The 24,332-nt window shown below is 40.0% G+C and overlaps 2 protein-coding genes across 9 annotated transcripts in view; one reads left to right on the top strand and one right to left on the bottom strand.

The window, feature by feature from the left end:
• The window catches only part of Fzd3 (frizzled class receptor 3), a 71,084-nt gene extending 52,682 nt beyond the window's left edge, over positions 1 to 18,402 (bottom strand). Inside the window, exons 1-2 of the mRNA XM_034498918.2 lie at positions 18,255 to 18,402; positions 8,984 to 9,506 (exon numbers count right to left, since the gene is read on the bottom strand). Coding sequence (XP_034354809.1) covers positions 8,984 to 9,172 — 189 coding nt within the window. The 5' untranslated portion in view covers positions 9,173 to 9,506; positions 18,255 to 18,402. The remainder of the gene's footprint in view (positions 1 to 8,983; positions 9,507 to 18,254) is intronic.
• A 3,770-nt stretch (positions 18,403 to 22,172) lies between these two features.
• Positions 22,173 to 24,332, top strand: part of Fbxo16 (F-box protein 16) — a 48,754-nt gene continuing 46,594 nt past the window's right edge. For 2 of the 8 annotated variants that reach the window (XM_076930838.1, XM_076930840.1), the window contains exon 1: positions 22,185 to 22,696. The gene's annotated coding sequence lies outside the window, so the exon portion shown is untranslated. Of the gene's footprint in view, positions 22,697 to 24,332 lie in introns of all 8 variants that reach the window. The other 6 variants (XM_076930837.1, XM_034498439.2, XM_076930836.1 and 3 more) reach the window with 5 other exon arrangements.

The raw sequence follows: 24,332 nt of genomic DNA, 5'->3' as shown, positions 1-24,332 counted from the left end.
AGAGGAAGTTCAGCAAAACTAGTAAAAACTGCTACTTTATAGCTAATTGAAATGTTTTTAACAAAGAAAATCTAACTGAAAATACCCATAAAGCTTAAACAGTTATTTTGACAAATAAAATGCACATGAACTAGTACTACATATATACCTGCACTGCTAAAGACAAAAACAATGATAATACCAAATGGTGGCAATAATGTGAGAAAAACAGATACACTGTATCCTACAGGTATAGGAATGTAAAATGATGCAACCATTATGGTTTCTTAAAACCCAAACATATTTACCACCCAACACTGCAATCACATTCCTGGTCATTTATCCCAAAGAAATAAAAAATTATGTCCACAGAAAAATTTGTCACAAATGTTTACGCTGAGTTTTATTTGTAACAGCAAAAGTCCGGAAAAATGCATACATCTTTCAATGTTAACTAGATACCAAAATTTTATAAAATAGTAAGATTAGAGCAGGAAATAGGGAAAAGACATGTAATCCCTATGTCCTATTCTTGCAAATTCCTAACTTTCTAAGGAGTCTACAATTATTTAAAAACTAAAGGCAAAGTTAACAGCACTTGGGAGGCAGAGGCATGCCAATTTCCGTGAGTTCAAGGCCAGACTGATCTATAATAGCAAGGTACAAATCAGACAGAACTACAATGTGACTGTTTCAAAAAAAATAATAATTACATTCACATGCTGATATATGTACATATGTGACAAACATGCACATACACGTGTGGTAATATGCAAACTGTAAACTGACAGATGATGAGGCATCTTTGTTAATGTTATCAAAATCTCCACCTGTGAGCACCATCTTAAATTATAAAATTTATTTTAATGACCATTTTGTGTGTTTGCACTGAACTATAAATACCCTGAGCTACATTTTGGTTGACATTTATTAGCACAGTAGGGCTTAAAGTGCTTCAAACTGAATAATTTCATATGACAGACACAAAATGCTAACCTGCCTAAGATCATACAACTATAAACACGAATCTAAGTGCCAGGCAAACTTTGACATTTTTACGCAGATCCCTTATACTTACCCAATTTGTTTCACTTCTGTTTTAGTTTCCCCTTTTATAAAATGGTCTTAACACATGTAGAACATAACTAGTAAATAATTAAAATAAAATAGGGAATAATTTCATGTATAGTAGGGCTATAGCAGGGTGATTTTGTTCCCTGTTCTCAACTGTCAAATGGGAAAACTCAACTGGAGTTTTTTTTTTTTTTTTAAATGTCAAACAAAGTAGGTAAGCCCAAAATCATGATGATAGGTGACAGAAACCAGATATAAAAAGATAAATGCTGTGGGCCTGGACAGATGGCTCAGCAAGTAAGAGCACAAACTGCTTTTGCAGAGGACAGAGTTCGTATTCCATCACCCACATCGGGCAGCTCCCACCCGTTACCTGGAGACCTGATGACTACTTCTTGCCTCTACGGGCACAGGACTCATCTGCATAAACTCACACTCAGATACACACATAACTAAAAGTGAAGTCCAAAAAAGTAGCTCATGTATGAGCCTATGCCTGTACAACACTAGTATGTACACTAATCCATAAGGACAGAGAGCACATCTGAGATGGCTGGAAGCATGAGCAGAGACGGTGGACTACAAAGGATATAAGAAGGCTTCTGATGTGGCAGAAACATTCTACTTTAATTATGGTGATGGTGAATAGAAGCTGTTAAAAACTTATCAAAGGGAAAACTTTAAATAAGTGTAGTTACTAAATATGGTACAATTCAATAGAGCTGTTATACAAAACTAAGTACTAATACTTTTAAAATAAGCAAATCATCTTGCTCTTAACAATTTCTAACCACAGCAAAATAAAAATTAAATGATGTGGCCATGACACTTAGGTTGAGAATACACATATAACATAAGGAACAGTACTCACAATCTATGAAAGAGAAAGGAACATAGTGATTGAATTCTAATGATTCTTCCTGAGCCTTTCTCTAAGCAGTGATGTTTTTATTCCCTAAATCAAGACCAGAGTATAGAAAGTTTACAAACTGGAAAGTAACTTTCTAAAAACTAGATTTTTGATTTCTACAACAAAGGTGCACTGCAGGGAACCTTACATTCTTTGTTTAAATTCAAATCAACCAAGCCTTTGTGCTCTCATTCTTTCTACTCTCAAATTTCCATTCGTTACCATAGCAACCTGCTAACTGACAAGCCCTCAAGCATAGCCACAGTCCAAGCTTAGCAAGGGTGTGAAAAGGGGACAGTGTCAAAGGCCAAAATCTGACTCAGAAGAATCAGAATTCCAACCTTTGTCACTGTACAAAGGGCCTGGTAACTATAGAAACTGTGCCACACTAGGTTTGGGAATAGCATGACTAAACTCACTTAATGTGAACCAATGTAGAACAGCCTTGAAAATTCAAAACTCCCCTTCATAGCTACTTTAGATCCAGCTGGAATAAAAAGTTATTCCAAACAACTTTATAAAAATAATTTTATGTAAGTAAAATTGTAAGAGATTCTAAATATCAAAACAAAACAAAAACCCAAATCCAATCTCCCTTTCTGAAACAATAAAATTTCTGATGATGTAAGGTCCAAAACTTTCAAGAACTGTTTTTTGTCTCTACACTAAACCAAAAACCTCTAGGTTAAAAAAAAAACAAACCCAAAAAACCAAAACCAAAACAAACAAACAAACAAAAACCCCCAAAAAACACAAAAAAAAACCAAAAACATCTTTAATCTGGTACTTTTTTCCTTTTTAAACCTTAATTTTCAAAAATGTATCATGGTAGTCTACTCATTGATAATAGCTAGGGAAATTGAATAATCTATTTGGAAATCTGCCATTATCACAGGAATCTATTTACTTTCATAAGTCAAAGTAGAGTTCCTAAAACAGTACATAAGACTCTTCTTTGGTTAGTAAACTTTTTAAACATTTCATTATTATGGAGAGTTCCGGATTATGGCATACTTAAAAAATAATACTTTATAGGGCAAATCCTACTCCACTTAATAATCTGATTTAAAGAATTTCAAAAGATTCCTTTAATGTAATTCATAAGAAAACCAATTCAAAAGTTCTAAGAGCTGTTATTTTTATTCCTAAAATCAGAAACAACTGCGAGCAATTCTCTATTCTGTGTGTGTGTGTGTCTTAAGTTTGTTTGGTTTACCCTAGTCACAAAACTGGCTTCTAAAGCTGTATCTATTAGGGAAAGGAATGTAGGTCCATACACAAGGCCACAGGTTTGATATCCAGTACTGCAAAATTAAATACGGATAATAAAATGGGTCATTTCACTACACTGTTGTTTGCTTAGAAAAAAAATCTTCCAATAAACATTAACCTATAATTCTAGCACTCTGGAAGTAGAGGCAAGTGGGTCTCTGAGTTTGACAGCAGCCTGTTGTATACATCTTGTTCCAGGTCAGCCAGAGCTGCACAGAGAAACCCTGTCTCAAAAAAGAAAAAAATTAACCTAAACAAAAGATAATAACTAAATATGGTATACTCTAGCCGTTAAAAACATGAGCTTAAAGAATTTTTCTTTCTTAAAAAGCCTATCCACAAATACGGATTAGTATTGTTACATTGGGGTACATTCAAAATTTCAAAAGCCGTTATTTTTGTTCCTAAAACCAGAAATAACTGCAAATAATTCTCTACTATCTGTATGTATAAGAAGGTTCTTATATTAGCCTGTCCTAGTTAGAGTTACTATTGCTGTGATCAAACACCACAGCTAAAGCAATGTGGGAAGGAAAGGGTTATTTGGCTTAAACCTCCATCCACATCACTGTTCATTGGAGGAAGTCAGGACAGGAACCCAAATAGGGGCAGGAACCTGGAGGCAGGAGCTGAGATAGAGGCCATGGAGGGTGCTGCTTATTGGCTTATTTGCTATGGCTTGCTCAGCCTCCCTTTTTATAGAACCTAGCACCACAGCCGGGGTGGGACCACTCACAATGGGCTGGGCCCTCCCCCATCAGTCACTAATTAAGAAAGTGTTCTACAGGCAAATGTACTTACCTGCCAATCTTACCGAGGCATTTTCTCAATTGAGGTAGATGACTACAGCTTGCAGCATGTTGACATAAAACTAACCAGCACAGTATTACAAATGTTTTGGTTAAGGCACCCTTAGTGCACTTTTTTCTTAAACTTAACAACAGATCAAGAACAACAGAATTTGGACAAGCAAAGGTACACTGAAGCAGAACAAAACAAGATCCTAGAGAAAGGAAAGTTATGTTGTGTCATTCTTTACTAGTTACATTATTTATAAAATGCAAACACATACATTCAAAGTTTCTAATCACTTTCAACAACAACCAAAAAAAAAAAAAAAAAAGAAGAAGAAGAAGAAAAAAAGAAAAGACAAGACAGACAGACAGAGAAGTATCACACTAGTGTTCACAGACAGGCGGTAGCTTTGGAACTATGATCAGTATCACTATCCTACCAAACTATTTTCAACCCCAGGAGAGTAAGATTTAGGTATAGCAGCAAAACACAATTATTTTTACTATCATTACTAAGGAACTTACAGTTTAATTCAAACGTTTACTTATTGGTAAATATTATATGTGAGGCCCTGAGTTAAGTACTAGGCACACAAAGGTGAGTAAGGACAAGCTTCCAAATTCCAGAAGTGGAACAAAAATAAATATTGTAACAACTAAAACCACACACACATGCACACACACCAGGGGCAAACAAAGCATACTGCTAAGTATGGTGGTAAGGGCACAAACTTTGGTCTTCCTAGGTTCCACAAGGAAATCAAAATCAGACCCAAGTCAGGCCTTGAAAAAAAAAGTACGCTATCACCCAGATAATGGCAGAGCCTTCCAGGCAGATGTGGTGTTTACCAAGACTTGATAAAGTTAAGGAACTGCAAATGTGGTGAATGGCTTTTAAAGACCACTGAGACTGACTATTAAGTAGAAGCCATTTACAAATGTCTATGATGCTTCAAATTGGATCTTCTGGGCAAGGATTGGCACTGCTAGTTTATAAAGTAACTTTCATATTTTGTTTGATCTTTGTAACCAATATAATCTAATGATGGCAGTGTAAGACACTTAGTCCCAGCTACACTGTTTATAAGTAATGAAACTTGGGCTTGAATTACTGTACTCCAAACTTCTTACTCTTCCCTCTTCATTACAGTATAATCAATCTTTGCTTAACTACTTTTGCATATGATACAATTTCTGTCTCTGTAAAGGAAGTGCTTAAGATCAATGAGATGCTATTTTCCAGCTACAAGAGTGGTTTACTACTGAATACGATGGCTTGACTCTGAATGTTCCCAGAGGCTCCTGTTTTGAGCAGTTGGTCCCAGCAGGTATGGCTCTTTGGGAAGGCTTTAGGAGATGGGGCTTGCCTGGTAGAAGTAGGTCTAGTAGAGTGTCCATTTGAGAGTTAAACTCAGCTGCTGGCTCAAGTATTCTCTCTTCTTGTGGGTCCACTACAATGTGGGCAGCAGGGCCACAAAAATCTACTATGAACTGAGCCACTCTGCTACACCACCCTTACAATGCAGTGTCCCTAACTGTGAGCCAAAATAAACCTTTTCATTCTTATGCTATTTCTGTAGGTTTCTGTCAGTGACAGTTTAATACAGAGACAAAGAGCAGGTTCTACTAATGGTAAGAAACAGGTTCTCTCTTACACTGCTACCAGGGACAAAAAACTTACTGTACAACTACTATCAAGAGTTTAAAACTATCAATGAAAATATTTTCTTTGAATATCTGAATTTCATGTCAAAACTGTATCAGCAAAAGTATGAAAACACATGTGTGGCACTTACTTTAAGAACAAAGAACAGGAAAAAAATCCCCAATGTTCATCAGTAAGCACTGAGTGAAGAAATGGGAATTATCCAACCCAATGTAGCAGTAAAATCCAAAGTCATCATAGCCACTGGAGTAGTGCAGCTATTATAATTTTTTTTAAGAGTAAGAAGAAAGGCAGGCAGGCAAGTGCTCACAAGCAAGGAGAGAAACTGAGGACATGGCGGAAAGAAGTCTAACAGCTCCTCAACACATTAAATGGTTGGATACATTTTTCTAGCAGCTTAAGACTCTGGTTCAGCCACACAGAGATACTCTGTCTTAAAAAAATCAACCCCCCACCCCCGACCCAAAACAACAACAAACCAGTGCTGGTTTGATCTCCAGCATTAGGGGGAAATTTTTTTTTTTTTTTAACAGAATTACTGAGCTGAGAGACAAGCTGTAAGCACTGCAATGTCTGCTAATTTTCAAGTCTTTTGCTATTGCATGAAACTCACTCTCAAACTGTATCTGAAGATTCTATCAGTGGCAACCCTGCCCTGCTATGACAGCCATGAAATAACACAACTTCTTCAGGGTTTCGTCAAATCTTTGAAGCCTTCTCTTAGAAACTACTTTCCACTTACAGACTTCCTATGCTATCAGAAATTCAGAGGCAAACCCACTGACAATAAACTATATGGTTACTTGGGCAAATTTGAGAAGGCAGAGAAAGCCTATCATGTCATCATTCTGAATGTCCCATGAACCCAAGTATAATGATGCAAGTCCATCACCTTACTAGCAACTCTGACAAGTAGAAACAGGACCAGGGCCAGAATTAAAATGTGTACACCATGCATTTTACAGCTACTTACAAGTCTCTCATTTAATCCTCACAAGCATATCTAGGTTTTTTTTTTTTTTTTTTTTTTTTTTTTTTGGTGCTTAAAATAAGTTATGAAAACAAAATGTAGGAATGATAGGCAATTTGTCCAAAGTCTTACACCTATGCATGCAGAGTCAAAACAGAGCCTAAGTTAGTACAGGCATCCTTATCACTTGTTTCCAAGGAAATTTTGACTTTGTGGTGATACTAGATATGAGGGTATTTCTAATTCAATCTTCAGCACATAGCAAAGACTACTACAACTATCACGCCAGGAGCCAACTTATGGCCATCATATAATACCCCAGGACAAATATTTCTCTTTATTAGTTAGACCTTTTATAGTCATAAAAAGAACAGAAAATGTTTTGTTCAATCTCTACAGCATCATCAAATATTTGGATAATTTATAATTCCTGCTATATTTTGAAATACTATGAATAATGATCTTTCTACAAATTTCACCAGATTTATATAAGACTTTGAAGCAGTGAATATGTTTTACTGTAAAATGAAGAATTCCAAATGTAGGTTCTGAAACACTGTCAAACTGATAAAAATATAAGACACTGTCCAAATTATATTACATGGTCATGCTAATGATAAGAATATAGATAACCAGGGCGTGGTGGCATATGTTTTTAATCCCAGAACTCAGGAAGCATGCCAGCCAGGGCTATATAGTGAGACATGGCGTAAATAAAAATAGCAAAAACCATCACTTAGAGAGTATTTAGTGTGTACTAAATACCCTATAAGCATATTTTAATTTTGTACTATGAAATCTTGTATAATTATTAACTAACCTTATTTTATTGTTTTTTGAGGCAGGATTATACAAAGCCCAGATTGGCCTCTACTTCATCCTGTAGCAAGGAACTGTCATGAACTCCTGATCCTCCTGCCTCCACCTTGCAAGTACTGGCTTACACCACCACCACCACCACCACCACCACCACCACCACCACCACCACCACCACTACAACTACCTCCTCCTCCTCCTCCTCCTCCTCCTCTTCCTCTTCTTCTTCTTCCTCTTCCTCCTCTATAATCTCCTCCTTTTCTTCCTCCTCTATAATCTCCTCCTCCTCCACCACCACCTCTTCTTCTTTCTCCTCTTCCACCACCACCCTCACCATCACCAGGCTACTGTGTTACTAAAAATCAAAGGAACTACATTGACAAGGTTCACAGAAATTGCCACAGTGACACTGCTTAAAATCAAACACTAGGCTGCCTAGCTCCTAAGCCCATATTCTTCATCAGACTTTTACTGCCTCCCATTTCTATCTAGTAAATATATCTTTGTCCTCAAATCTAAGACCATTGCAGACACTTTTACCATATTCATTAATAGGACATAGTTTCTGAAGCAAAATTAAGAAGTACCTGAAGAGTAAGTACCTGCAAGTAAAGCAACAAACTTACATAGAATTCTAAACCATCAGTAACAGAATTAGCATAACAAAACCTTTCTCATTGCTTGAAAATTACTCTGAAATTGATATGAACTTGACATGACCAGGAAATCATCTTAGATGTTAAGAAAAAAGGTGGGGAGAATACTCTAAACCTAAAGAACAAAAGAATTCAGCCTTAAAAACATTACATTATGCTGGATAGTGATAACATACACTTTTAATCCTAGCACTGGGTAGGCAGAGGCAGGCTGAACTGAATTCAAGGCTAGCCTGGTCTACAAAGTGAGTTCCAGGACAGCCAGTGCTACACAAAGAAACCCTGTCTTTTTTTTTTTTTTTTTTTAAAGATTTATTTATTTCATGTATATGAGTACACCATTGGTCTCTTCACATACACCAGAAGAGGGCATCAGATGGTTGTGAGACACCATGTGGTTGCTGGGAATTGAACTCAGGACCTCTGGAAGAGCAGTCAGTGCTCTTAACCACTGAGCCATCTCTCCAGCCCAAGAAACCCTGTCTTGAAGAACAAAACAAATGACATAATATTCCATACTCAGCTACTAAATGTTATATAATATTATTATACTCTGCTATCTATATAAAGTTATTTATTAGTTAAATAACAGATGTAATCTCTAAAGAGGTATCATCACCCATGTTTTAGTATTTCAAATTCTTCATAAAAACATGTCTAAAAATAAATTGAAGAGTAGAATCTCTTTAAACACAAATTTTTCAATCTATTTGAGTATGAGCCAAACGATATACATTTTCAAATGTGTAAGATAAGGTTAAAAACAGCACTATTTTCCTATTGTTTCTATGGAACACATTAGGTGAGTCATCTGGGCAGCACAGGGTACTTTCTGGAGTGCCTTACCTCCATTGCTAAAGCTGCAGTCTGTTGGTCATAATGGTTCAGAAGATTAGGCATGAAGGTAGTATTGTAAGGCAAATCTTGGCACATCCTCAAGGTTATAGGTTCACAAGAAAACAAACTGTGCCCACCTATCTGCCCCAGAAACACAGTCAAGAGCCAAAGATAAAAGACAATCCAGCTCACAGCCATTCTTCCTGGATCAGAATGAGGCTCGGATGATCAGATCTACTCAAGATGTGTTTTAGATCAGTCTACACCTGCAGGTCTCAGCTTGAAAGTACCCCTTCTGTATCTGTTAGGCTCCTCAGTTAAAAACTTCCTGTACTGTCAAAGGACTGTTAACCTGGTCTCACAAAGGGCATTTGTTTTTGGTTTCACAATATGGGAAAATGACATCATCTTGTATCTTCTTTTCATTTTATTACATAGGGCACATCTGGCCAGCATATCAAGTTGATCAACCACATTCCCAAATCACAGATTCCATCTTAGGAGGAGAGTGATTTCTTTCTTGTAGAAATATCTGAAAAATATTGAAAAATGGGAAAGTTAATCACTTCTCAAAATACTGCAGACTTAACATTAAAATATCTGATGAGACATCATACTGATTTAATAGAGAAAACACAAGGGTATTCACAAAGTAACAGTTTTTCTATTTTATCATATATGATATATATGTATATATTCACACACTCAAAATAGTCCTTAAATAATATTTAACATTTATAATTATATATATATATGAATTATTTGTTTATTTTATTTATATGAGTATACTGTAGCTATCAGACACACCAGAAGAGGGCATCTGATCCCATTACAGATGGTTGTGAGCCACCTTGTGGTTGCTGGGAATTGAACTCAGGACCTCTGGAAGAGCAGTTAGTGCTCTTAACCACTGAGCCATCTCTCCAGCCCTATAATTATATTTTTATATTCTAAGTTACATATATAACACATGGTAGAGAATTCTGTCACAAGATATGTCCCAAACTGTGTTTAAATGATACTTGTTTTAAAACAGACTATGGAATTTCAAATTTATTTTACATGTTTTGGTCATTGGCAGTGTGTTCTGGTCACTGGCAGTGCATTTTTTTATTAACTGACTTGATAGAAAGCAGCTGTGAAAGGTCTGGGATGAGATTAAAACCTCTTATTAATGCTACATTGTAAACACTGTCACTTAACCCATATTTTTCTTTCCTGAAAATTATTTACACATCACTTCTCAAACAGGAGAATTTACAAGTAAATTATGAAATAATGTATCAGTAAAAAGTAGCATTACACATTAGATGTTTGGGGCACTGAAATGCAGCTGACAAGGCCACCTCTATCAACCAATATCAACTGAACTAACAAATAAAAGGTTCTAGAAGTATTACCAGCCAGTTTTGCCAATGCTGCATCATTTTAGATAACACAAAAATGTAATGCCATATTTATTCCCCTGGAATCTCAATCAAACACATGACCAACAAATGGTCACCACAAGGCCTAGCTATGTAGACAAGCCAGAGTAGGGCTAGGAATGATTCCAAGTTAGTGGTAACTCCCTTGAAGAGAGAGCCATTGCCTAAGGACCACTACCTAAGAAATAACTCCTAAGGATGGTCCTAATTGCAAATGTCTTGTAAGTCAGGTCTTGAGGAATGCTATGCTAAAACAGAAAAAGTATATTTATATATAATTATCTACATGACATTAGAAGTAAATGGACATAAAGGTAACTAATAAGGCTAAAGAGACAGCTAAGGGCTTAAGAGCACTTTGCTCTTGCAGAGGATTCAGTTTTGGTTTCCAGCACTCAGATGGTAGTTCACAACTATCCATAACCCCAGTTCCAGGGGATCCAATGCCCTCTTCTGAGGGTCCCAGATATGCACATATTACATAGACATCATGCAATCACTCATACATATAAAATATAACAATTAAAAAAGAATACTAGAAAAAGTATCAAAGAACAAAAGAAATACACACATAGCCAATAAACGCATGAAGTGATGTTTAACTTCACAAATAAAAAACTTCAAATAAAAAGGCAAAACATAATACTTCTGCCAATCCGATGTACAAAATTAGCAATGACAGAACAAAGTATGGCATGGAATGGAAGGAAGAAATTATATTCAGCATTTCAAAATACTTTAGATAAGAACTTAAATTAATTGATACTTTTTTTTTTTTCTTAAATGGCTACTTATTGGGCTGGAGAGATCACTCAGTAGTTAAGAACACATAATGTTCATCCAGAGAGCCTCTGTCCAATTCCTCAGCTGCAGGAGGGCTCACAACCACCCGTTAACTCCAATTCCAAGGGATTCAATACTCTCTTCTGGCTTCTTTAGGAACTACAAGCACATGGTAAATAATTTTTAATGACTTTTTATACCAAAAGATTTCAAATGGGCACAACTTGATCCAGCAAACCTATTCATAATTTATTTCTGAAGGATACAAGTACATGTAGTATACAACTGAAATATTAGCATAAGTAATTTATAACAACAACAACAAAAGCCCTGAAAATAACCAAAAAGATTACCAACAGTAGTTTGGCTACTGTGGTATAACACATGATGGACTATAAAGACACTAAAAAAGATAAACATGACTAAGAGCACACCACAGTGACCCTAGGTACTCAACACCTAGACCCATGGTTCAATCCCTGACACTGCTCCTCTCTTCCAAAAGATGCACATGGATTGTATTTATAACATAATAACATATAATAAGCAAAAAAATTAGGGCTAGAAAAATTCTCGGTAGGTAAAGTACTTGTGGTGTTAACCATGAAGCACTGAGTTCAAATTTCCAGAACCTACATAAAGCCAGATACAATAACACATATCTGTAATCCCAGCATGCCGTCAGAGAGGGGGAGAACACACAGGAGAATCCCTGGAAGCCCGAGAGCCAATCAGCCTGGCATATATGGTAGTAAGTAAAAGACTGTTTCAGTCTTTTAATGGAAGGTAAAAACTGACATCCAAAGTTGTCCTAACTGCCATACATTGTATTTACACACTTACACACACACTTACTTTTTTTAAGGTAAGGTCTCACTATTTGGCCCTAGCCAGGCTTGAACTCACAGAGAATCACCTTCCTGTGCTTCCCAAAGACTGATGTATCACCACATACAACCTAATACAAAGATGTTTTTTAAGGGAGTTAAGAAACAGTATGCATATATAACTAACTTCTGTCAGAAAAGCCTATAAGCAAAAACAAACAAACAAAAAACCCAGCTATTTTAGCTTGATGTCATAGTACACACCTATAATCCCAGAACTCAGCAAAAGGATTACAAATGAAGAATAGTTTGGGCTACAAAGTATGACCATCTTTTAAAAAGAGGAAGGTCATTCCAATTATTTAAAAATAATTTAAGTGCCTTATGGAATTTTATGAAAGACTTGACTTTATATTACTTTGTGTATAAGGGATGTAACTTCAAATCTACAAATGTTGCTGAGTGGAAGACAAGAATAAATGCTAGCTGAACAGTTTATTGGCTGGTAATTAAAGCAACAAGCCAAGGGATATACTACTTGTATTAGTGCAAGTAGTAAGAAAAGCAGAGGAGTGATAATTTAGTATGATTCAAATAGATTTTTCAGGCCAGCCAGCCAGCTCATCAGGTAAAAGCACTTGCCACTGGGCATGGTTGACAGGAGTTCAATTCCCAGAAGCCACAGGACAGAGGAGTAATTCACAAAAATTATCCTCTGGTCTCCACATGCATGCTGTCTCATACACACACACAAATACACACAAAATAAAACACCAAACAAAATGACTTTTTTGTTGTTGGTAGTGGTGTTTGTTTTTTGAGACAGGGTTTCTCTGTGTAACAGCCTTGGCTGTCCTGGAACTTGCTTTGTAGACCAGGCTGGTCTCATATTCTCAGAGATCCTCCTGCCTCTTCCTCCTGAGTGCTGGGATTAAAGGCATGCACACAATACCTGGCGAAACTTGACTTTTTTAACACTAAAAAATGCAGGTAACCTATCAGCCCCAAAATGGTATGTGCGCTTTAAAACATCTCATACACATTCTACATCACATTTGAGCGGTGAACTACCTATACATATGTACATATATAAACATATGCATGTAGGGATAAGGTGTAGGCTCAGGTGTCTTTCTCAGAAGCATCCACATTGTTTTGCTGAGATGATCAAGTCTCTTACCAGGGGCTAACTAGGCTGTCTGGTGAGCCAGTCTCAACAATCCACCTGTCTCTGAAGCTGGAATTAGACATATGCACCTTCTACACAGGGCATCTTTTTAATGTATGTACCAAGGATTAGGCTTCATTTGCATATTTACTGACTAACCATCTCTATAGTCCCTGAAATACCTGGTTCTAATCAGAATCAGGAGAATGTGCCGTTTTTCTCAAGGTAGGCTCATCCATGGAAAAGCTCTAACATAATGATGAATGAAATGTTGAAAGGCCATCTTCCCAAGCTGGGTAACAAAGCCAGATCCAAACAACTCAGGTAGAAAAAGCACGAAATAGGACTCAAAAAAAAAAAAAAAAATCTGGACTAAAAAAGATAAAATATAGCAACCCATTAAATAAAAGTTAAGGTTGTTCGAGGCACTATTTTGACTATGTGTGTGTGTGTGTATATATATATATATATATGTATATATATATATATATGCATGTGTGTGTGTGTGTGTGGTTTTTTTGTTTTTTGTTTTTTGTTTTTTGTTTTTGATGAGACTCTGTAGGATTCCAAAAGAATAAAGAAGCCCATTGAGCTAACAGAAGGAGTAGGCAGTTCTGGGCACCAGAGTCCAAGCAAAAATGAATGCTATGACAGTTAATGCACTGTGGGTTAAGAAGCACTTTCACTTCTCCACAGAGCAATATAAGATATTTGAAAAATTAATTGTTAGTGCTTGGTAACATTCTAGACTAGAGCTAGGAACACAGCTTGGTGTGAAAGTGCTTTCTTAGCATGTGTGAAGCCCTGGTTTGAGTTCCTATACTAGGTGGGGCATGGGAAATACTTGAAATGTATACATTCTTAGTTTTGTTAATGTAGATCATCAGGAATCTGATATTTTTTCCAATTATAGTCCATTTGACGAGAAAAAGTAAAGGTCTTTAAAATTAACTTAGCTGAGCCCATGATCTGAACAACAGCAAGAAAAAGATGAATGAAATGTTGAAAGGCTGTCTTCCCAGGCTGGCTAACAAAGCCAGATCCAAACAACTCAGGTGGAAAAAGCAGGCGGATCCCAGATGCAACCATGGGAAAGTGTGCCACAAGGGGCTTATCAAGAAACATGGCAACCAAAGACTATGCTCATAAATACCTTTCTATCAGTTTCTCCACAGACAGGGCCCATCTCACTATTCTTAGTTTATATTTAATTTTGACACCCTGTAAATACAGGTAGTTCAGAAATTTCATCTGTAAGTTGTAATGCTAGATATACTAGCTCCAGCATGGAAAGCCAGAATGTTCCCATCTTTCAGACACATTCTTCAAGAATGCATAGCAAAGGATTAGCAATGGGTTGCTTTAAGTCAGTCTCTCTGAACGAAACCACTATCTTATTAGAAAAATATTCCTACGACCTATTCCAGTATCACTTCCCTTTTTCTAAAGCCTAGTCAGTATTTAGCCTGTTATTTTTCATTTTTTACTGGGGGTTATACATTTGTCTGTACTTATATGTGTGCCTGCATGTGCCTCCTCTAGTGCTTTACACTTTTTTTTTTTTTTTTTTTTTTTTTTTGACACAAGATTTCTCACTGGAGCTCACCAACTGGCTAGATTAGAAGAAGGATCTTTCTGTTTCCATTCTGGCCAACACTGGGTTACAAGCACCCACTGCCGCATAAGGCCTTTTATATAGCTGTAGAGAACCCAAACTCGGGTCCTCATTCACACACAGCAAACACTTCATCAATGAAGCCACCTCCTCAGCCCTGTATCTTACAGTTAAAGGGAAAAAAAAAATCCCTCATCCTCACAAACTGCCTCTTAGCTATTTAAAAAAAAAGTTTACATAACATCATATTTAATTCATAGAATCTATATTTGTATTAATAGAGTAATTCTTTTCTGATCTTCTTTACTATACCAATCTAATTTTTGCCTGAGGCAAGGTGTAAGACAGCATCTCTTATAGCCAAGGTTACCATCTGACTCCAGAGCCTCCTGCCTCCCTCAAAATGAAATAACAGGTATATGCCTTAGTGCCCATCACCTTTCTAATTTTTAAATTTCACTTTGACATCTACTAATTACAATCATCTAATCTCTCATTGTGCTGAGTGGTATTGCTTAAAGAAATAAACCAAATAGTACTAGATTCAGAATTTAGAAAGAATGGTAGGCACCAGATTTCAATCAGATTGACAAACTACTAAGCTCTGAAACTAAGAAAAACAAAACAATCTTTCAAAATTAACCTGTACATAAAACTAGAAAATCAAAGATAGATTCTGGTTGGTTTTGTTTGCAGTACGGGGGACTGGACTTAGTCTCGTGGGTGCCAGGTAAGCACTCTACCAGCTGGGCTGTATCCCTAGTCTTAAATAAGAGGCCAGTAAAAAAAGTAAATAAAATAAATAAAGGTGGTCAGAAAACTCTGAACTTTTGTGAGGAAATAGCAAGTCCTAGTGTTTTCCCTTAACAAGACCATATGCTTTGTGTGCTTTGACTAAAGTACTGTTTTGGTGAGACATAATGAGCGGGAGACTGGAATGTGTTAAGCTCACTCCCTGAGTTACAGTCTTCAAAAGCTTCATTTATAGTGCATTCCCTGGATGCACTGAAGCTGGTGGTTCCCAGAATGATAAACTAGAAATCAGAGAGAGAGGCCATTTCTGAAAAAACAGCTAAAAGTCTCTTCGAGCCAATGAAGAGTTGCCTTACAAGTACCACCACTGAACACTCTCATTTTCTTTCCTCAGAACCTTACTTTATCTCTCTGCCCTGATCTCTACTGAAAGAAGATAATGATGTGCTAAGAACTATTGCCTATCACCTGCCTCCTAAGAACAATCAATATACTAATACACTCAGAAGGCTTTCTTTGTTTTTGTTTTTTGGGTTTTTTGTTTTGTTTTTTGGTTTTTTGTTTTTCTTTTTCTATTTTTGAGAAAAAGTTTCTCTATGTAGTCCTGGCTGTCCTGGAACTTGCTATGTAAACCGGGTCAGCCTTGAACTCATAGAGATCCTCCTTCAAGTGCTGGGATAAAAAGCGTGTGCCACCACACCTTATTACACACTCAGAAGTTTTACATAAAAAACATTGTAGAGTTTTATTAACAAACTAATAGGAAATGTAAGTTGGGTAGATTCCTAACCCCCAGAGGTCAAGCAGGGAAACACTTTTGTAAGCAAAATCGCTTCTCTCTTCTTCCTTTCATGCTGTATTATACAAAGACTTACACTGTATTATACACTTCACTTAATTCCTCTCAACCCTTTCTACTTCAAATATCTCAAGCATGGAATTAAAAAAAAAAAAAAAAAAAAACAGAAAATAAAGTTCAAAGAGACGTGAGAAAAGAATAAAAGAGATGAGAAGCCCACAGTCGCTTTTTCTTTCATTAATGGAATCTTATTAGCTTTTTAGGCGATGAAATGCACATTATTACTAGATGAAAGGAAAAAAATAGAAAAGATGAAATAGAATTCTAGACCTTATTTAAAAGTATGCCAATTTCCCTAACAGGTTCAAAGCATTTGGGGGACAGACAGATCAACACCACGCAGTGTTTTACTAAGTTACAGGGAAGCATGGTAAGAGCTGCAACTGGGTTACAGTTTATCTTGGTTTTATGCTTCCAAATATTTACTCTTCTTTCGATGGCTCCTTAACCCTGAATCTTTTCTTTATGCTGTGCTTGAAGTAAATGTGTTGTTTCCCAGAGGGTGGGGAACACTGATTTGTTTAAGGTAAAGATAGAATGTAAAGCCGTATCCCTCGAGGACCTCCCCGTCTTTCTTTCTGATAAAGGGGTCCACTACACAGCCTATTCTGGCCTATAACTTCCTGTGATTCTCCTGCTTTAGTTCCTGATTACTCAAATTACAGGCATGAGGCATCATCAGGCACGACTTGAGTACCTGCTTCTGAATACACAACTCAGGATTTATCTAGTCCTCTTCTAGGCTCTTATGCCACTAGCCGACCACCGAGGACCAAAGCAGGCTGAGGAGGGAGGTAGCATCCTTAAGCCCGGCTGGTCTTTGTTTCCTTGCTCTCATGTACTGGCTCTGCAAAGTAACCCAATTCCTATCAACAAACATTCAGGATGTACTGAAGGACTTTTCTACCGTGAGATTTAGAACCGGTGCGTCTGTTCAGCAGCCTGAGAAATTCGGAAAGGAGCTAAAAACTGAATTTTTTTTTTCATTACATTGGGCGAAACCCAGACCTGGTCTTTTTCAACTTTAAGTCTCTTCTGCTTAATTAATGGCATGCGCTTTTGTTCTTTTTCTACCCACAAAACGGAAAGAATAGGAAAGGGAGGAGAAAAGCAAAATGAAAAAGCCCTCTTCTCTTCCCTCGAGGAAGTCCCTACCTCCAAGAGTTCCAAGATGGGAAAACCCGTTGGGATGTTTACAACCTTAACGTTACTTGCATCTCAGTGCCTTTATTCCAGAGGCTATAAATTCACCGTTGCATCCTAGGGCAAATCCGCCGACCCCGAGTCCCCACTGCGGGGGTAATTGGGGAGCGCGCAGCGCTGGGAGCCTTCGACTTTGCAAACTGATGGGCAGCAGGGGACAACTTTTGGGCGTTGGGTGGCAGGGGTCGGGCGGGGGCTGCAGGGAAGCAGCGGCGCCGGAGCCGAGCGCATCGTTCTCCCGCCCACGCCCCCGCGGCGCCGAGCGCAGAAACCGGCTGGGGCCGGCCTCGCTCCCTGCAGGCGACCGGCGCGGGGACCCGCCGCGTCCACACTCGCACAGGTTGCCCGGCGCGGTCGGGACTTACTGGCCCCGCCGCTTTCCCGGGGCATCCTCGCTCAGCGCGGCCGCGGCCCCGAACTCCGCGCCGCCCACTCCGACCCGCTCGGGCCCGGCCGCTCCCCAGCCGCAGCTCCGCGCCCGCCTCGGCAGCGCCGGCCTCGGGCTTTTGTTCGGCCGCGACGCGAGCAGCGAGCGCCGCCTGACAAGGGGCGGCCGGGCTAGGGCAGGCGCCTCGGCACTCTGCACACGCTCTGCTCCTCTCCCGCCCTCCAGGCCCCGGAGGAAACGTCGGCCGCAGGACTCACCTCACCGCCGGCCTCCGGGCTCTCCCGAGCAGCACCGCTGGCCCCGCAGGCGGCCGCGCGTCCCTCAGGTCCCCCGAGCGGCCGAGGACAGCCGGCGCGCCGAGCCTTCGCGAGCGTCGGGGCGCGCGGCCCGAGGAGGAAGGTGCGCGCGCACGTGCCGCGCATGCGCGCTGCGCCCAACCTCCTAGCCTGATACTGGCTGTGCCGCGCTGACCCGCTTCGTTGTTCTCAGCCTGGCATCCTAGGTGATAGTGACGCCTTGAGCTGCCGTGCGTCGGCTAAGTGGTTCCCTGCGCTGGAAGCATTCATCTGACGTATACCGGGTCCTCCTTTCAAAGCCCTCCGAGCCAAGCTCTCAGTGTGGATCCACCAACAACTGCTCTGAGAGCCAGTGTGCCGACCTCGGACCTCGGGGACCCACGGTGGAGGGTAGTGCCGCGCACAGGTTGCAGCTCTGCATTCTGACCGGCGAAGCAGGTGCATGCTCTGCGTCCTCTCTACCGAGACCTTACTATAAACAGACAGAGCTTGTGCTCACTGGCTGCATGCCTCGTCTTCTTAGAAGATCCCCTACCCCCTTTGCTACATCCACGACTTGAGAAGCTGAAAGATTCTTTAGAGGTCATCTAAATACATTTTTTTTTCCCAACAGGGAAGAAGAACGCTCAGAAAGGTTGGATGTCTTACTTAAAGTCACTCGGCATTTTAATGGAAGAGTCTGGATTCAATTAATCGTGATTGCGTTTCTCTTTGCTACAGCGTTTTACCTATCTTCCTTTTTGTCCATCTTCAACTTAGAGTCCATGGCATCATTTGGTTCTCTTGGTAGGACTTACAGCAACACTGGCCCTGTTGCAAGTGAGTGTACTTAACACTACTGACATGTTTATAAATGGCTAAGATGGTAACATATGGGCTGGAGATACAGTTCTGATGGTAAAGCACTTTTTTGGTTTTTTGTTTGTTTGGTTTTTTGGTAAAGCACTTTTTATACAAGCAGAAGAACCTGAGTTACAGCCCCAGATCCCACAAAAAAAAAAAAATCAGTCCTAATATCAGGCACTTGTAGCCGGGCAGTGGTGGCACACGCCTTTGATCCCAGCACTTGGGAGGCAGAGGCAGGTGGATTTCTGAGTTCGAGGCCAGCCTGGTCTACAGAGTGAGTTCCAGGACAGCCAGGGCTATAAAGAGAACCCCTGTCTCGGGAAGAAAAAAAAAAAAAAAAGCAGGCACTTGTGACTCCAGTGCTGGGGAGGTGGGGCTAGGCTGATTCCCGGGGCTAGCTAGTCACTCCTAGCCCATTCACTGAATCCCCAGGCCAGTGAGAAATTTGTCTCAAAAAACTAGGTGGAGAGCAACTGACTAACACACCTGTGGTTGACCTCTGGCCTATAAGTGCACACACACACACACACACACACACACACACAAAGAGAGAGAGAGAGAGAGAGAGAGAGAGAGACAGAGACAGAGACAGAGACAGAGAGACAGAGAAAGTAATTTTAAAAAGGTTCTCAAGTAATGTAGTGAATACTGAAAAGTCTTGTGCTCAGATCAGTCTCATATATAATTGATAGACCAGCACAATAAATAAAATCTGAAACAACAATTTTCATTTTCTTTATTGACACTTGTGCAGCAACATTTTTAGGACAATAATATTGATTCTTAGGGCTATTCCAGGCAAGTCAACATGTCCCAGGGACCCAGTGGTGTCTCTTGATGAGAGTAAATAACGAGGCAGGTGGTGTATGGGGGCGGAGGAGAAACTTCGTGACAGCTTTATGTATTGCTTGGTCCCCATAACTAAAGCACTGGAAACGTGCTTGCCAGGAGCCTTCTTACTCAGTGTACACCTCACGCTATAATAACAGACACAGGCCATGCCACTGCTCACATCAGCAGATGGGAATGACACAGACACAATTACAAACAAAAGGAAACTACTATATGTCAGTGGTGGCGCAGCTGTAAAAACTGGCAAGAACAACTCACTTGTAAGAGTGAACATGTATCTAATGAAACTGTCAACAAAGGAACAAGAAGGCTGCACACAAGTGGTTTTCTAGACAGAGAAGACAATGGAATCTGTGTGCAAAAGGGGTACTACATGTCTGGTAAACACACACACACACACACACACAGAGAGAGAGAGAGAGAGAGAGAGAGAGAGAGAGAGAGAGAACGCATATGGTGGAACATCTGTGGAGATATAAGTTATAAAAGTCTCTAAGCTTTTCTTTATGTGTGATATGTTCCACACAGAAGTAATGTCAAAATATCACAAGACACTGAGCTATGTGTGCATGTTCCCTAGGAACACAGTGGGAATGGGGTGACTCAGAAGGAACACAGTGGGAACGGGGTGACTCATTCCCCCTTGGGGGAGCAGTCAGTTGGAGGAGCTATAGGACATGAGAAGACCCAGAAGGTACTGTTAAGAGCAGAGACGAAGGGGATCTTCTATAGGAATGGAAACATTCAAATCCCACAGGGATAACTCCAGACGCTTTCTGCTCTCCATCTCCCTTCCTTCCATGTAGTAACCACTAATAGAAAGCTTTTAACAAGCGGGAACTTCACAGGGAGACTCAGCTACCTAGGCATTGTTAAAACTGGTCCCTTTCTGGATGAACCCGTTTTTTGAAACCATAAATGTTAACTGGTAATGCATGGTAATTTAGTATGACATCTTTACCTGCCTCCCCCAGGCCACCCCCTCACATCCCCAAAGGCTTTGTTTATCCATTTACATACAAGCTGGTCATTTGGAAAAACCACTAAGTTGGAATCCAGACAACTGAGGTTCTCATTTCAGCTTGGCCACTCACTGATCCATTGTTAACTTAGGAAAAGCACCAACCTCCATGAGATCCACTGTCCCCTTTCCATTCAAATGGGAGATATGCAAATACTGCCTATTTAAAAACTATGAAACATAAGGCTGGCAAGATGGCTCGTAGGTAAAGGAATTTGGTGGCAATCCTTATCACCTGAGTTGGAGCCCTGGACCTACGTGATGCAGAGAATCAGTTCCTGAAAGTTGTTTTCTGATCTCCTCTACACATGGCACACACAGGCCAACACTCAGACATAGGTACCCACATGTAAATAAACCTAAACTTAAAATCACACTATTAAAAAATTAAAAATGGCCGGGCAGTGGTGGTGCACGCCTTTGATCCCAGCACAGAGGCAGGCTGATTTCTGAGTTCAAGACCAGCCTGGTCTACAGAGTGAGTTCCAGGACAGCCAAGGCTACACAGAGAAACCCTGTCTCAAAAAAACAAAACCAAAAAAAGAAAGAAAGAAAAAAAAAGATTAAAAATGATGAACCATGTAGGATCTGAAGGACTGCTTAAGTTGGAGGTGTCTGTTATTTTAGTAAGCAAAGATAGTTTGGAAAGTTGTTGTTTTTGTTTTAGGTTTGCTGCTTCTTATCAAAATTGCTTTGCACTGTGGATGCAGGCATGGGATCTCGAACTTCTTGGAATTCTCTAGAACTTGCTATCACAGCTACTAGAACCCTGGGCTTTACATTAGTTATTTGCACATTACAATGTTCGGTTTCTCTCGTTAGATTCCTCTTATGTTTTAGACAGGGTTTTGGAGTTCAAGCTGGTCTCCAACTCCCTTTGTAGCCAATGCTTTCCTAGGAGCCCTGACCTTCTCGTGCTAGGATTATAGGTTTGAGCCACCATGCCCGCCTCCAGATTTCTTTTTTCTTTCTTTTTTAATCCTTGTATTCTCTGGTTCTCACTACAAGGTGAGTGCTCAATATATTTAGCTAATTAAATGTGACTGGATCTTAAAACCTAAATTCAGTTATTCTTACAAGGGCGTGCCATGCTGGTTCCCTGGCGTATCTGTCACTCGGCTTGGGGCAGTTCCCCCACGACCTCCCTTTCCCTCTGCAGGTGCTTTTTCCCCATCCAAACCGTAGCCAATTTTTATTTCCTCCAACCCTCTTCCACCGTCTGGGAAGTCTTAAAACCTGGCACAACGGAGTTTGCATTTTGGAGCTCCCGAGTGACCAGAGCAACATAACTGGGCATGCTCGGTCGCGAAGAGCTGTTTTGGAACACAAACGCAGCGAGTCTTGAAGGAAGATTTTTCAAGGCTGCTGGTTTCAGGATTGAATACAGCTTCCTCCGAGCATTCTACCAAGATGTTACAGCTCCTCCCACTCACCAGACCGCCACACTTTCTCCTTTTATCCCTGTGCCCAATTTTGGAGCCAGCCTTTCTCGGATGCCCTGACCAATCAAGAGACCACACACTGTTACCTAAGAGACCCCGGATGCCAGCGACAGGATTTATGGATAGCGATTGGACTGCTGGAAGCGATGAGGTGGGGGTTGAAAGGAGTCAAAGAAAGCTGTCCTAGTGCAACGATAGCAACCCCAGAACCAGAGGCTTGAAGAAGGAGGCCAGCTGCTGAGGTGAGCAGTCGGTAGAGCAGGAAAAACATGGAGATTCTAAGAGAGCTCCCAGCTTCCCAAAAAGCTTGCTGGGGGCCCCTGGGGATTAAAGTGTGCTGCGGTTTCAATGGCTGCTTCACACCTCTGAAATTAACAACCAACAATTACGCGAAGGTCAAGCAGTAGCTTTGAAAACCGTGCATTACAGTGCTTATTTAGGTTTTAGCTGTTTGAATATAGGGTGAATTCGTATTTAAACCTACCCACCCGCTATTTCTGATATTGTGTGAGATTCCCTTTGTCTGGTGATATTTCGGTGTACTGCGGGTGAATTGTGTGTTAGCAGAGAAACTCAATCCTAGTCTTCGTTGTAACCTCCAAATAAAACTCTGACAACGCTGAGTATTTACTCTGTGCCAGGATTCTTATGTTCTGAGTTTCAGCATGCAATCACACATGCCCCTTCCCGTGCTCCACCAAGACATTTTTCCTTTCATTGAATAACATTTATTGAGCATCTACTATGTACAACTGTGATTGGAATTTAAATGAGCAGTGACAGAATACACGAGCCCCAAAGCATCAGGTTCTTGTGCCACCATCCTTACCGTGGTCAGGCTGTCAGTGGATCTGGACAGAGTACAGGAAAAGGGGCGGGGTGGGGGCAGACTGAAATAGTTACATTGAGTTGACCCATACTTCAAATTGAGGAATTGGAATTCCAGTCATTAGTGAGATGAGAAGGTTTTTGAGTTGAAAAGTGACTTCACTGACTGGTCATTTAAAACAAACAAACAAACAAAAAACATTTGGGAGTGGCAGGTAGACACTGGGGAAGGCAGGTGAATCTTTGTTAGTTTAAAGCCAGCCTGGTCTACATAGCAAGTTCCAGGCCGACCGGGGATATGAGGCACACTCTGTCTCAAAACAAAGACAAAATCAAGACAGAACAAAATGAATCTTAGGGCTTCGAATATCAATACTTGGTAGAATGCTTGTCCAGCATGCATGAAGCCGGAACCCAGCACTGTATAAAACAGGTGCTGCCATCTAGAACTTGTGAGATAGAGACAAGAGGATCAAAAGTTTAAGGTCATCTTTGACTACATAAGCAGGTTTGAGGCATGTCTGGAATAGATTTTTAGTAAAATTATTGTGTAATGGGAATGGTATGAAAAATGGCTCAGAAGATTTAGAAGGCCAGACCGGAAGCATGTGAGACTGGGACTCCTGCTTGGCTGTTGAACACGAGCCTGGAGTCATATGTAGGAGGTGAGGACCCTGGGCTTTCTTTCTACAGTTTTATCCCAAGGAACATGAAACATAATGACAGGCAGCCATTAAAAGGAAAGGAAGTCATAAGTACCTGCAACTTGTATCTGTGGACTAGGATGAGACAATCTTTGTTGTCTTGGTAGACAGGGCACAATTATTTCTTGTGTGTGTGTCATGCAAAAACTTCTGTGTTTTGAAAAGTAGACAGTGGTCTATTTGTGAACTTGTGTATGCATACAAACTATGTATACTGTTCATCTTCTGGAGTTGAGGAAGGAGGGAAAAATGGAAAAGGGATAATTATAAAGGACAGGTAAGACATCCCCACTGGCATGCTTCTTTATGAGTGTCACCAAGAAAGGTGCCTCCTGGCTAAGCCCAC

Source organism: Arvicanthis niloticus, chromosome 3 (genome assembly GCF_011762505.2).
Source record: "Arvicanthis niloticus isolate mArvNil1 chromosome 3, mArvNil1.pat.X, whole genome shotgun sequence".
Taxonomy (NCBI): Eukaryota; Metazoa; Chordata; class Mammalia; order Rodentia; family Muridae; genus Arvicanthis; species Arvicanthis niloticus.
Note: the sequence above shows the minus strand (reverse complement) of the source record. Positions and strands in the feature narration are given on the sequence as shown.